We start from the raw sequence: 15,592 nt of genomic DNA, 5'->3' as shown, positions 1-15,592 counted from the left end.
TTTTTAGTATTTTATTATAATCCAACTTAATTTTTGAAACAGTTAACACTGTACCTCTGGCTGCTACAGCTGCTGGTTACTTGACCACGAGTGTCATACCCAACGACAAGGCCTCTTTGCTTAAGATCTGAGAAACATTTCTCAAGGTATTTGTACATTCCCTGAAGCAAATAAACACAAAAGATTACTTCCTGATGAGTGCTTACAATTTTAGAATAGTTAAAATGTCTTTATGTTTTGTATGCAGTTTATTGGCTTCTAGGGAAACTGGCTTCTGCCTTTATGCTCACATTTGCTAATGTGAGAACAATACTATGCCATCCACAAACATGAAATGATAGATTTTCAGGCAATTTTAATAGTACAGAAGCATCAACTTAGTAATCATCAAACCCATACGATAAATAAAACGTGAAAAGATGAAACATAAGGGTCAGTAAGAAGAAATTACTCTAAGAATCAAAAGAAAGTATTTCTTGCTTTGAGGTTCCAGAGAGCAAAATTTCAATCATTGCTAAATTCTAAGAAGCTAACCAAGAGATCTGACCTATTTAGGACACAAATATTTTTAATCAGCAACATAGTACCTCACTGGAACACTTCTTAAAATGGTGGTATCATTTATAATTCTTTAGTCTTAAAATCTCACAAGTCAAAAAAAGCATAGACTATGAAAATTTGCAGTCAAATGAACACACACAAAAAATAAGTATTTCATATTTAAAACATAAAAATGATAAACTAAAACCATTTTAACTATCTTGAGAATGATTTGCTAACCAGTAAATATTTTTACTTCTAAAAATAACACTTCATAGTGTTTACCATTTAGAATTCTGTAAAATAAGATAGGAAATTCAATCTTTGTAACACGCTGAAAATAAACAAATGCAAATACTATTTTGTCTCTCTTTTTTAATATTTCTTTTAAAAATGAGAATACAGAATAAGAATATTTATGTAATGCTCAATATAATAAATTATCCAGGGCCATTCATTTAACTAAAATTAAGTCATTCTGACTTACTGAAGATATACTCTAAGGGAGGCATTATTAAGGATGAATCAGTATCAAATGAGGCCCCAATTACTTTCAATACACAAGTCATTCAAGGGTAATTATCTTTCTCAATATACTCTATATGAGAGTTAGAAGAACAGAGATTAATATATCCCAAATAAGCCAGGTGTGGTGGCACACACCTGTAATCCCAGCACTCAGGAGGCTGAGGCAGGAGGGTCGTGTGAGTTTAAGGCTGGCCTGGGTTACAAAGTGAGTTCAAGGCTGGCATGAACTGCATAGTGAAACCTTATCTCAAAAAAAAGTTATCCTCAAACCTTACAGATCCTCAAATTATTGTCTGCTATAAGAATTCACCTTATCTCCAGATATTCATTCACAGCTAGAGTTTGAAAGGGTTAGGGCTTAAGACTCAGATTCTATCTGGCTTTGCTTATCAAGAAACTCAGTAAACATAAAAAGACTGAACTAGATGCATGTATGGTTGAGGACTAGAAAGGAGATGGGGGGGAGTAGATAGGAAAGATGGCATGTATCCTACCTATTTCCACCATCTTTTTATTTCATCTCCTCTCTTAGGCATTAACACTTGGCTTTAGAGAATTCTCTTAAAACAAGGCTAAAGATGATTTACAGTGTGGCAGTATTGCTTATAGTTATGCCCACTAGGGCAATGTGAAAGTCAGAATTATTTTTAGTGTATGCTAAATATATTACTGGCCTCAAAAGTATAGTATCTTGAAACAGTGAAGATGATTCACTGGGAAGAGAAGTAATTTGTTTCTAAAATTTTCAAATGGATATGGAAAAGCATGCTTAAATGAAATATTTTCAACTAAATTTGCCAAATACTCTGGTTAACTTTTACGAATGGCTGTATATAAGCATGTGTAATTATCTTCTCTCTAAAAGTAGTATGCTCAAAAAGTTGACAATGGCAATTAAAATAACTATTAATCCAAGAATCAATCTGTGATCCTTGAAGATACATAAATGATTTTTAAGATAAAACTCAGGCAAGACCAAAAACTAGAATTTGGTCAGTGTTTTTTATTTACACGAGAATACCTTCCTGAACAAAAGAAAGAAAGAAAAGAAAGGTACTACTACCTAATTAATACAGCAAAATAAATAGTGAACAATTACACATGTAATCGTTAATAATATTTACCTGTGTTGACTGTATTACTGTAAGATCATTAATATAGCAAAACCCTGCTCCCATGGCAGAACGAAGTCCTGCAGTCCCAAAAGTCATTCGGCTACAGAGGCGATCTCTCAACTCCTTGTTCATTCCATTCCGTAACAGATTTTCAATCTGTTCTTTCGTTTTGGGATTCTATTAAACAAGAAGTTAAAGTTTAATAAGGTTTACAGAATTTCAACATCAAGCTTTTCTGCAGGCCCACATGCACATATCACAAGGTTCTATATTCACTATAAATTCCACAGTGCTATTAATATTAGAATGCATAATAATACTTGCCATTTACTGAGTGCTCAAAGGAGCACTACTGAGAGTGATTTACATATGTCTGATTTTCGTACATTTTACAGTAATATAATCAAGAATGCTCTTTTTAACAATTTGATACATATAAGAGCTACAGATCTAAAATAAACTTCTTAGTCAAAAGGATATCAGTTGAGAAGATATCGGATAAATGCCATCGAAACATACTTGTCTATCTACCTAAAGCTCTGCAAATCAAATGACCAGTTAAGCCTTACCACCCTTTAAAAACACAGAAAGCTATGTAACTTATTGCAATATGAGTTGACCATAAGAAAGTCCTGTGTGTCAAATGTGTCATGCTGGATTTTCATAAAAATCCAAACATGGCTGGGGAAGCATGGTATACCAACATTCACATTTTAATTTTCTGTATTTCATTAACATGCACTTTAACTTATTTGCATAAATCTTTAGAGTATTTATGACTCAGAATGTTTCACTAAAAAAAGTAGCAGATTTGAGGCTGGAGGTGTAGCTCAGTGTAGGAAATATGCTTTGCATATGTGAGGCCCTGAATCCAATTCCCAGCACCAAAAGATAAGCATACATAGAGTAACACATTTAATAGAAATGAAATTATAGTAAAACCTAAATGCAATTTTCCATTATTTTCTTTTTAGAAGAGTCAGACATTAAGAAAATAAGGTGAAACACAATTAGTATGGTTGAATCAGTAGTATTTATATCTTCTACATATAAAGCCTATGTAATGATAATGAACATTGTAATTATAAACCAATGCATCTAAAAGGTATTAAATATTACATATGTGCAAAGGGATAAAAACATATTAATATAAAATTAAAGCAAAAACACTTTTTTGCTTATAGTGAAAATTAAACCAGAATATATGGCCACACTAGTGAGAAGATATAAAAATTTTTGATTAATTGAAATTTAAAAAAAAATTTTTTTTGGTCTTTTTCCTTTTTATTGGTACCAAGGATCGAACTCACGACTGCCTGCTTGCAAGGCAGATGCTTATGCCGCTGAGCTAAATCCCCAGCCCCGATTAATTGAAATTTTAAAGTTGATAGATATTTAAAAAATACAAGCAACCTAGACTCAAGGAGCTTTTGTCTTATAAATAGTATGTATTAATACTATACAGCCCACATTAAAATATGAGTAATTATTAAGAGAAAGGTACAAATATTACTGGAGTTACTAGCATATTATTCCAATGTCTAAGATATCACACATTTAATAGAGGGATCAAAGAGACTTGGAGGGGTCCTGAAGAACATGGCAGATAGATAGCAGCAGCCTCAGAGACTCTCTGAGAAACTGCACTTAAAATCAAGGAATTTTGCCAGGCAGGAAGTTCTAGGCAAGGGGGGATATTCTTTGCAGACCCAGGAACGAATTAAATTAAGAGAAACCAACTAGAAAAGCAATCCCAGTGATACAGTAGGAACAGATAAGGTCTCAACACAGAAACCGGACCTCGTGCCACTGGAAACTGTGATCTGAATTTCCTGCAGCCTCTATTGCATCCCGGTCAGCACAGCGGGGAGACAGGTGCGAAAGCTCGGAGTGGGAAGCATTGAATGGAGTTGGGAGAGGGGCTGGCCGGGTCCACTTTATATGCTTTAATTTTGTAACTTGAACAACTATTTCTAAGATGAGAATATGTAATCTATTAACTAGTGATTTCTTACTATTTATTTTTAAAATTTTGTATTACTTGTACTCTTTTCTGTTTTTTTCTTTTTCTCCTTAAATTAAAAAAAAAACAAAGAGACTTGGAGAAGGCTAAAATTCAAAGATAGGAATAAGAAAAGAAAAAATTCATGTGTAGAAAATACATAGCACTGTTATACAGTTTGTGAAACTGCAAAGTGGGATGATCGTTTCAGAGTGATTTTGTAGCAGTGTATCAAATTTTAAAGTGCATCAGCCTTTTGGTTCACAGATTTTTTTGGTCTATATCAATATCTTTACACAAACTATGATATCCATACAAGAATATTCACTGCAGTATCCTTATTGGTACTGCTACTCACTGTTAATATTACATTGTATAGAAATTGAGATTTACAGAGAGAGCACTGAGCTAGCACTGAAGACATAAACAGGTTTCAAACCCGGGTTAGTCTGGCTTAAATTCTATACTATCTCACAAAAACCAAAATAATCATATTAAGCAGATTAATAATGTTTCTAAGGCAATTTAACTCTAGATATAAAGTAAAAATATTCACTTTTATTACAGCTATATAAATATAAAATTGATCTATCAGACATAAATACTATGAGCTTAATGAGTGCTGCACAGTTACTAGAGTAGGGCCTAAAAAATTCCTATTTTGAACCTCATAACCAGTATTAACCTAATTCCTGGCTCTTGAAAACCCCAAAGTTAGATAAACATAAAGATGGTTAAAGAGTCATGATATATTAAACATAGTAAGTAAACCTGTAAGGTAAAAAAGAGTTAAATGATTATGATGACAGGCATCTGAAATATACTTTAAATTCAGATTTCTCCAATATATACTGTACTGCAATTACATGTCATTACAAACTCTAAAAAAGAAACTTAAAAAACTGTATAGCTATATATGTCTTATATTTTCATTCATATAATGAAATCACTTATTTTTTGTTAAAGTTTTTAAATGTAACATATGAAGATCTAAAAGAACTGTAAGCAAATTATTTTAAAATGCAATTTCTATGTCAAACACTGATATGGTAAATGAATAGGGAAGAGTATACCGTTATAATTTGCATGAAAAGAGATATATGTATTTATATACTCTCTAGAAATATTCCATGCAAAAAAAAGACACTAAAAATGATGATCATTTCTGAAGAGGATATTAGAGACAAGGCTAAAGGCACAAAAGTGACTTATTTATTAGACAGTCATGACAATGTTTTAATAGTTTATGTACAAATTATTCATTTTTTTATGGCACAAACTGGTCAGGGCTTCTTAAGAGTTAAGAAAAACCACTATTTACATATCTACATGAGCATTTCTTACCCATAAACAGCACCTTTCTGCTCACAGGAAGCTTTATCGTCTAAATCTATAAAGCATATTTTGAAGCTTTTTCAAATACAAATTATTGTTTGCTACTTAAATAAGCTTATTTACAACTCATTTATTACTTGGGAGGAGAGAAGCCTAGTCAGAAAAAAAAAGAGACAAAAAGAAACTGCTCAATTGATGCCAAATATAAAAGCACCTTTAAATTATACGTTAGTAGGAAAGCTACATGATTTTTATATTTCTAGAATATACTTATTGACCTATTATATGAAATGAAAGCTATTTAGAAGTGAATATATTCAATCTCAACTAAAATTCTCTTAGCTGTTGGGCTGGAAGATGGCAGCTTGATAGGCAGCAGGGTAGAGAGTCTCTCTGAGACAAACATCTCAGATGCTATAATGTAACAACATGGAGAAGGCCACAGGAAAGAAGAGAGATTCTCATGACCCAGGAAGAAAGTGAGGAAAAATAAAAGGAAAGAAAGGATGGAAAACATCTTCCACTGTGCTGTGTGCCCCTTGGAGTTGGACCATTCAAGGTCACACTGAAGCCGTGGCTGCCGAAATCGGGAGTTGGTGAGTCCAGGGCCCTTGGCAAGAGAACAAGGCATAGTGTAGAATGGAGCTGTCTTAAGTTACGTTTTACTCGTTGCTGAGACAAAATACCTGAAGCCCAAAGTTGGGAAAGGAAAGGTTTATTTCTTACAGTTTTTGGAGGTTTCAGTCCACACTCAGTTGACTCCAAGGCAGACAGGCATGGCTGGGCTTCATGGTGGCTGCAAACAGCAAACAAGAACTGGCAAAGAGCAAGACACACCTTCTTCCTGCCATTACATCACATCCTGGCTCCACCCCTATGTAGGTGGAGCACTGATACCATTAATCTAAGCACTAGACAATGAACTAATCACAAATGCACAATTCAAACTCATGAGACCTGGGGGACACAGACATAGACCATGACAGGAGCCAAGGTGGAGAGCTGCATTAATTCACGTTGAGTGCTGGAAATTGGGTCCCACGGTGGGTGTGGCCGGCTGGAGGACATATTGGAGCTGGGCAGGACGGGCCTGAACCCAGAACCGCAGTGGCATCAGTCTGCTGCCCCTGGCCCAGAGAGAACTGGTGGGATCTGCTTGGGCTGGGTCACACCCTGCTCGGGATCCAATAGCCAGGGACAAATCTGTCCTGAATCTGTGATGTCCGCACAGCACAGACTAATGTGCTGAAGGCACTTGCTGGTTGACTGGCTCAGAGAAGAGGGGCCAGCCTGCATCATGCCTGCATGCACCTCAGATAACAATAAACTGGAGAAGGTAGCAAGCCTCCAGCCAGCACGCTTCAGAAAAACCATGAGCAATATGGAGGGGGACTGAGACCTCTACCATAAACCTGTCTGAAAGAAACCAGAAACATGACAAGAGAAAGAAATAAGAAAAAGCCTCCAGCTGCTGATCCTGGCAAAGTAAGTCTAGGAGAGGTAAATACAGAAGAGTTCTAGGGCAGCAATCATGCAATATCAGCCACAGCATCAGCAGACATAAAGAAATACCTTCATGACCTCATAGATGAACTTAAAACTGAAATTCTAATCCAAGTGAGGCAAGCTATAAAATGATTAATAAAAGAAATGCTGAGCATCTCTCAAGAAGACACAGATGGAAGAAAGGAGGAACCCAGAAAAAGAAGAGAAACCTTTGGTGAAGAATATAAACAAAATCTAGAATACATGAAATAGATCCAAAGAGATTACTAGGAAATTAAAAACTCCATTGAAAGCTGGCAAAATGCCTTGACAGAAACTAAAGTTAGCCTTTCAAAATTTGAAGATAGATTTGCAACATGTGATCATGAAAGAAAAGATATCTTAAAAATACAAGGAACCAGGAAATAATAATACAAAGGCTAGAAGACGACAAGAGGATCTATAACTTAAGACTAAAAAATGTGAGCAAAGAAGCAGGAGTAAACATAAATGAATTATAAAGGCTATTTAAGAAATAATTAAGGAAAATTTCCCAAGCATAGGAAAAGGAAATGATATCCAGATAAATGAGGCATACAGAACTCCAGCCAACTACAACCAAAACAGATCTACACCAGACATATAATAATCAAGATCACAGAAATTCACCACAAGAACAGAATATTAAAAGTGGTCAGAGAAAAGAAACAGATTACCTATAAAGGAAAATCCATCAAAATCACGACAGACTTGTCAACACAAACTATCAAATCAAGAAGAGCTTGAGTGAAGTAGTCCAAGCCCTGAAAGAAAATAACATCCAACCCAGACTGATGTACCCTGAAAAACTCTTTCTCAAAATTAATGGAGAAACAAGATGTTTCCATGACAAAAAGGAACTGTGGGAGTTCGTGACCACCAATCCAACCCTACAAAAAATACTGAAAGACATTCTAGAGAGAGATAGAAAAAAATACCAGGATTCCAGCAACAGTGGTAGAGAGGCCTCAATGAATGGGGCAGACAGTGGAATGAAGGAGAAAAGTAGACAAGTAATAGCAGAAAAATAGCATAGCAGAGATGAGGCAGAGAAGGTTGGCTATAATCTCTAATAGGATCCATCAAGATACTCTGAATAGGAAATATACTCAACCTGAAAGAGGGTTAATAAACTGAAAGTCAAAGATGAGAAAACGATGTTCTATGTAACAGGGAACCAGAGAGAAATAGGGACAACTCGTCTAGCAGCTGCAGATAGGTTGGAAAGTCATGACACTTTTGTGTAGTAGAGAACTATTCAGCTATAAAAAGGAAAACCTTGAGGCTTTAGTAGGTAAAGGAATACAGCTCAAGATCAAGCTCAGGGATAAGAAAGTTCAGCACCACTTAGATAGGTAATGGGTTGCCCCCCTAATCTAAAAACTAAAGGAGTTAGTGGGACCCAAAATATACCAAGCATCCTGAGAAGGGAAAGGGGAGGAATTGTCTAAAAAAAGGAAGGCAGAGGACATTGTTAGTAGTGTATCAGGATTTAAAAGCCACATTAGTCTTATCACTCTATTTAGTTTGATTTTTTTCTGTTCCAGTCTGTGTACTCATACTAGATTTGAGGGCACAGATGTCTATCCCAAAAATAGCAGAATGTACTATGGTAACTATCCTTAATTTCCTATTAACTTAACGTGAAGCCTGTATTACTTACATTGACTGATCTTATTTGAATCTGGTTTGTTAGACCGCTGTTTGCTTGACTGATTTTATTCGAATTTGGTATGCTTGACAGTATCAAGTCTAAGAGAGTAGAGGCAACTACTCTGAAGATGACAAGATGCAATAAGATACCCATTCTGGTTTGATTATTAACTGCTTTTGAAGTCCTACAATGTCTCCAATGTTGTGTTTTTATCAAAATTGCTATGTAATGCTATGTTCAATTATATTATGCCTGATGATGTAGACAATTCTATTGAAAATAACAAGAGACAGCATAGTAACTACTGTAGATCACCTAGTATTGTGGTTTTATATGTCTTTTTCGTTTCATGTTTTTCTAGGAATTTGTTTTGTTGTCTTGTTTTGATCTGTTTTTCCCTATAATACAGAAAGGATAGGTTTACATGTAGAGATTCACACATGTGTAGAATTTCTAAACAGTTTACGGGAACAGATTATATAATGCACAATGTAATGAACAGATACTCTGAAGAAGAAGAGACACTAAGATACCAAGTGCTAATTCTGTGGCATTATGATATAAAATCCAGCAATACTATTAATCACTGTTCAGAGTGATATTAGTCTAGTCTCTTATGCTTCATTTCAACATACATAAAGATATGGACAGCTATTTCGAAAAGAACGAGAGACATTATGGCAGCCATTGTTGACTTCCCTATTGTCTGGTCTTGAAGACCTAAAATGCCTTCATCATGCCATTCTGATTAGTTTAGTACTATATTGTTCAGTATGTATTCACTGTGTGTGAAGATGTGGGTAACTATTTGGAAGAAAACAAGGGACAATATGATAGACAGTGAAGATCTCCAGTGATCTTGCTTTGAAATCTTCTTAACATTGTTTCCTTATGCTCTGTTTTGTTCTGTTTAATTCTACCCTCTTTAAAATAAAAAAAAATTTCTTAGTTATTGTATCTTAAATCCTAATTTTAATATTAAAGTAATCCTGCAGAAAATCTAAAGAGATTATAGTGACTACTAACATTTTCTTTACTTGTCAGAAATAAAGTTAATTGTTTAGTATGAAATCAACAAGCTGAAGAAAACAGAATTAAAAAACAACCAGAGAATTAAAGCTATGCATTATTTTAAATTTTACCTATATACCAACAATTTTCCTTTAGGTCTAATCCTATAAATTGCTGCAACTTTATGTGGCTAAAATGAAGAAAATAATGTACCTCCTTATATAATATTCATACAATTTTATTTTGTCCATAGTGTAGAACCATAGGCCCAAATTCACTTTTTTATTTATTTTTAAAAAATTTTATTTTAGAGAAAATTAAACCAAGCAAAATAAAACAGAATTAATGCCATGCATTCTTTTCAAATTTTACCTGTAAACTGGGTGTGGTGGTTCACACCTGTAATCCCAGCACTTGGGAGGCTGAGGCAGGAGGATCATTGAGGTTCAAGACTAGCCCAAGGCTACAAAGTGAGCTCAAGGCCAGCTTGAACTACATAGAAAGAGCCTGTCTCAAAAAGACAAAAAAATTTTTTTAACCTGTATATTAAAAATTTTTCTTAGGGTTCTAATCTACGAATTGCTACAACTTATCTGGCTATACATATGTAATAAATATAAATGTATATAAAACGTGTAAAAAAACAAGCTTGCCAGTGAGTTTATCTGTAAATTTTTTTCTATCTATTTTATAAACCTATTTTTTCCCAGCTTCTTGTCTCAAAGCATTGAATGAAATAAGCAAAAAAGTAAAAGTGAAGAGTGAGAGACTGGCTCTGCAGAGCAAGCGTGGGCTGAGTAAAAGAGGACAAACCAAAATAAAAGTACACCCTGGAGGAAGCAGGATGTGTGCTATCATGTGGAGAAACACAATAGCCAAAGCTAGTATTTTTATAATTCCTATATGACTCGAATCTGTCAATATTCTACACTTGAAACTTAAAAAGTCTAAGTCATGAATTCATTATTTGGCAGATTAGGACAGATCTAAAAGAATATACCATATAATTAACAATCCCAAATCTCAACGTTTTTATTTATCTACAGAGAATTCAAAATATAAAACTCTTTAATAACCCTGATACACCTAAAATTACAAAACTGTAAATAACAGTTTCAATGCTATCAGAGATTTGTGTCTAAATAATAAATACTAGTTTAATGTAAGCGCAAAGAAAAAAGTTTAAAGTTTATTTCTGAACCGAAGTTAAAACAGGAAACTGTATTCTAAAATTCTGAAGGGAGAACATAGCTGACATTTACTCCTGAGGGTCAGCCAGCTTGCTGATCCATTTCCAGAGCCTGGAGCAGGGCTGGCTCCTGACTGAATCAAAACACAGTCATGCTAAACAAATCAATGTTTCCTCACTTAAAGAATCTTTATATCATTCTAAATTTAATGTCCCCTTCTTTACAATTTTGGTAGAAATTAGCACAAATTGGCTTAAGTAAAAACTTGAAAACTATACTTGTCATATGAGATTTACTTAAATAATCACTTATTGAACTAAAAAAAGAGTCATCCCAGAAAATGAAAATGCTCACCACCTGAAAAAAGTAGAAAATAACCTTTCAAATATAGCATACTGTTATCATTTCAATATAATACTGGAAATGCCAAGATTAGTGTGAAAGACAAAAGCTTAAATGTTCACTATTTTATTTTAAAGATTAAACCTACCTAGATGTAGTATTTTGTTGTTTTAATGATATTGGGAATTGGATCAGGGCTGTGCACGTACCAGGTAAGTGGTCTGCCCCTGAGCTGCACCCCAGTTCCTCTTAAAATTTTGAGACAAGGTCCCATTAAATTGCCCAGGCTGGCCTCAACTGATGATCTTCCTGCCTCAACTTCCTGAGTAACCGGGATTGCAGGTGTGTACCATAGTAGCTAGACAATCTTTTCTTAAAAACAACAACAATAACAACACACCACCTCCACCACTAAAATTATTTCTAATAAACCACATACATTGGACTGCAAGTGTAGCTCAATGGTAGAGTGCTTTCCTAGCATGTTTAAGACTCTCGGTTTGATCCCTAGCAGCGGGGACAGGCAAAATTTTATTGCTCATTGACATAATCAACTCTCTCTATTAAACTTTAACAAACATATTTTTAGATATAAATATTTCTTGGGCTGGCAGTGGTAATGCATGCCTGTAATCCCAGCGCTTGAGAGGTGAAAGCAGGAGGACTGACAGGATTACACAGCAAGATCCTGTCTCAAAAAACTTTAAAAAAACATATGTCTAAGAAACAGTTCAGTGTTAAAGTGCTTGCCTAGCATCCCCAAGGCCCTGAGTTCAATCCCCAGTACCACTAAAGCAAACAAAACACATGTAAGTACACATTAACACAAAAATATCTCATGTTTCTTGTTTTTCTTAGATATTCCAACACATCATATACTTTTCTTAACAAATTAAGGATCTAATTACTAGTCAGCAGCTCAATGGATCAGTATAGAATAGTATAAAGATCACTGAACTATAGTCCAGAAGGCTTGGCCCTGATCTGGAGTCTACATTTGGTTAAGCTAGATAATCCAGGAAAAATCATTTGATCATCCCCTGGACTTTAAATTCCAAGCAGATGTGATGACTTCTGAGATTATCTTTTCAGGTTTTACAGGTTTTATTATTCAGTAATTATGTGAAGTACTAAGTACAATATGTTAAGTTTAAAGGATCCAGTAAGTAGCATTTAGCTTCATGACCTTGAGCAGGTAATTTTATTTTGGTATCCTCACTTGTAGCAAATAGGAAAAATGTTATATTCTTTTTCCTGGGTATATATGTTTTCCAACTTCTTTTCAAGCTAGATAAGACTGTGACAGAATTCTGGTCAATGGATAAGGGAAAAAAAAGTCTACTATTTGTAGGCCTAGCTTAAAAAACCTACAAAAATTTTCCCCCATTGTCTTTTCCTATTAACCTACTAAACAGAGAAGACTCTAAGGACCTAAAGGAGTTTGTAGCAATAGAATAGAGGATGCCATGAAATAAAATGTCACTTCTTATCTCATGTACCATCATTGGACTGTAAGGTGAACAAGAAATAAACTTTCATTTTATAAGCCATGTTACACACCCTGCCATGCTTAATACAGTTAGTATGCAGAAATCATGACATAATCCTTAAAATTTTGTACAAGTTGGTTGACTGAAAAAAGCTGCTTCTCCACATTTGTATTTTCACTGTTTAGGCAGTATTCTGTTAGGCTTTGTGTAATGAAGGCTTAAACAACTTCAGTTCTTACCCATATTTCTTTACCAAACAAGCTATGAGTCCTTGCATAGGCCTTTTCTCTCTGAGGCTTCTCAGTAAAATACAGGAGTTAGAAATTCTTCTCTCCTACTTTTCAGTTTTAAATATGAATTTTAAAAATAAAATAGCCTTTCAAATTCTAATGTTTTGGGGCCAAGGCTATAGCTCAAGAGTAAAGAGTTTGCAAAGCAAGAGTGATCCCTTCCATTCTATCTCTGGCACTAAAACCAAAACAAAACACCATGAATATTTTGACTGTTAAAGCCAAGACTCAAGAATAAAAATGAAGTCAAGAGCTCAACCTCTTCATCACTTTTTAATATTTTTCTGCATTGAACCTCATGCTCTGAAAAATTACTTATCCAATAAAATATATCAATTTGTTTTAAAAAAATTGTTTTAATTAAAGACAAGTGGCAATTGCCAAAGGGAGGGTGACTGCTACCATGTTCACACACTTAATCTAATCAAGACAAAACTCCTTAGTGTTTTAATTCAATTATAAATGGATACATATATAAGTTTCATAAAGTATTTTAACATGTTCCAATAACTCACTGTTATGGTTTATTTTTGGATGTCTCCCCAAAGTGTGATGCAGCCTTGGAGGTGGCTGAGTCTAGCGTTTGTGATTGGTTTGTTCTCATACACTGGGTTTGGCAGTGTGAGTGCTGCACTCACCCAGGGGTGGGTAGCCAGCATACAGTAAGTACATATAAGCGAGGGAAACAGGCTTGCTCTTTCTTTTTGCCCTTTTTGCTACTGTCATTTGTGGCTGCCATGAAAGGCTTCCCCTTAGCCACACCACTCTGCCTTGGAGCCAACTGAGTATGGACTGAAAACTTCAAAACTTCAAAAACTATAAACTAAATAAACCTTTTCTTCATTCTGGGTTGTCAAGTATTTTGTCTCAGCAATGAGAGAGAAGTAATCAAAACACTGAGGACACCAGACTGACAACAAAGTGCTAGCTGTTTCTCAATATTTCTCTTCCTCTTTCAGTCAGTTTTAGTCGGTCACACACACAAAGGTGTAGCTTAAGGGTTCTATCTCAGTTTACCTTATACCTATGTGTAACCACATGACTCAAATCTAACAGCATGAAACAAAAATATGTTCCCCTTTCAGGTCTTACTCTGAAAAGGATTAAATCTGTACTACTCCTAAATGTGTTCTTCCTCCTATGGGCAGAGCAATATAACACTGGGGCAACTGGCTTGGATCAACAGTGGAAGTTGCATACTGAGAATAATACAACCATCTTACTAGCCCATTGTCTTTTGAATGTTATGAGAGAAATTATCTTCTATCTCCTATAAATAGCTATACGTACTTTTTTAACTCTTTGCTTCAGCAGTTTAGAATGTGTCCTAATACAATAGGTAATGTTTGTCTCCAGTGTGAAATGATACATGTAAGATGGTCTTCTGACAATCTTGTCCCGGTCTAATGCTTTTTCTATACATGGAATTCCATTCCCATAAGTTTTCCTTTTTGTGCCTATCATCAACCATTCTTCTTGCCATCCATATATAAAACATTTACCTAAGACTTTATTTTGCAGACAACTTTCAAAAAAATCTGAAAAAGTCCTCCATAATCTATAACATTTCTGGTCACAAACACTTTGAATGAAGGGATACTTAAATCTGTAGCTTAAATATCAAATAGTCTTTGACCAACTAATTCTGTTTCTAGAGATTATTCCAAGAATATAATTATGGATGCACAGTAAGATCTAGTTACAAAGATATTCACTAAAAATCAATAGGAAAATCAATAGAAAACTAGTTAAATAAAAAGTATGACATACTAATGCATTAAAATGATGTATTAAAATCCCACAGGAATTTTAATAATATAGGAAACATGATATATTTGTAATCACATATATGGTTTATGTACACAGAAATGGTTGATACATTGTGTCAACTATATTCAGTAGGGAGCCAGGGTTTTTCTAAACATCTTCATTCTTTGCAAAAGGAGGCACAGAGATTTTGTGAGTGCTATACCCATCTGGGGGGATGGGAGGTGGCCTATATACAATATGTATCTTTTTCTCTGGATGCTCTTGCTGGCTGCTGCCTTGAAGTGTTGTCCCTGTGCCATGCCACCTGCCTTGGAGCCAGCTGACTATAGACTGAAACCTCCACAAACAGTGAACTAAATAAACTTTTCCTTCCTTCATTTTGAGTGTCAGGTATTTTGTCCCAGCAACTGGAGAAAAGTAACCAAGACAAAATGTAAAACTAAAAAGAAAATATGATTATTTTTGTTCATGATCATTTATCTTTTTACATCTGTATTTCCTTATTCAGAGAGATGATACATGCAATCAGGAAGAAAAGTTAAGAGAATACAAAGTACCACAAACTTTTCTTTCTTGAGACAAAGACTCCTGCTATATAACCCAGCATAGTCATGAACTCTCAATCTTCCTGTTTGGGATTACAAGTGTGTCCCTCATGTCCTGTTCCCATTCCCATCCCATGATAAGGTTTCACCATGTTGCCCAGGCTGGCACTGAACTGGCAATCCTCACACCTTAGCCTCCTTAGTAGCTACGATTACAGATGTGTACTACATCATGTGGCTAATACCAAATTCAATC

General features: G+C 34.9%; 1 protein-coding gene across 1 annotated transcript in view; it reads right to left on the bottom strand.

Annotated features, from left to right (window-relative positions):
* Nucleotides 1-15,592, bottom strand: part of Pgm2l1 (phosphoglucomutase 2 like 1) — a 77,701-nt gene that overhangs the window by 38,287 nt on the left and 23,822 nt on the right. Inside the window, exons 2-3 of the mRNA XM_003463435.5 lie at nt 2,193-2,360; nt 55-161 (exon numbers count right to left, since the gene is read on the bottom strand). Of these exons, the coding sequence (XP_003463483.1) occupies nt 55-161; nt 2,193-2,360 (275 nt within the window). The remainder of the gene's footprint in view (nt 1-54; nt 162-2,192; nt 2,361-15,592) is intronic.

Source organism: Cavia porcellus, unplaced genomic scaffold (assembly GCF_034190915.1).
Source record: "Cavia porcellus strain 051 isolate PalLab524CR breed Dunkin Hartley unplaced genomic scaffold, mCavPor4.1 scaffold_9, whole genome shotgun sequence".
NCBI lineage: Eukaryota > Metazoa > Chordata > Mammalia > Rodentia > Caviidae > Cavia > Cavia porcellus.
This window is presented reverse-complemented; position numbering and strand designations above follow the sequence as displayed.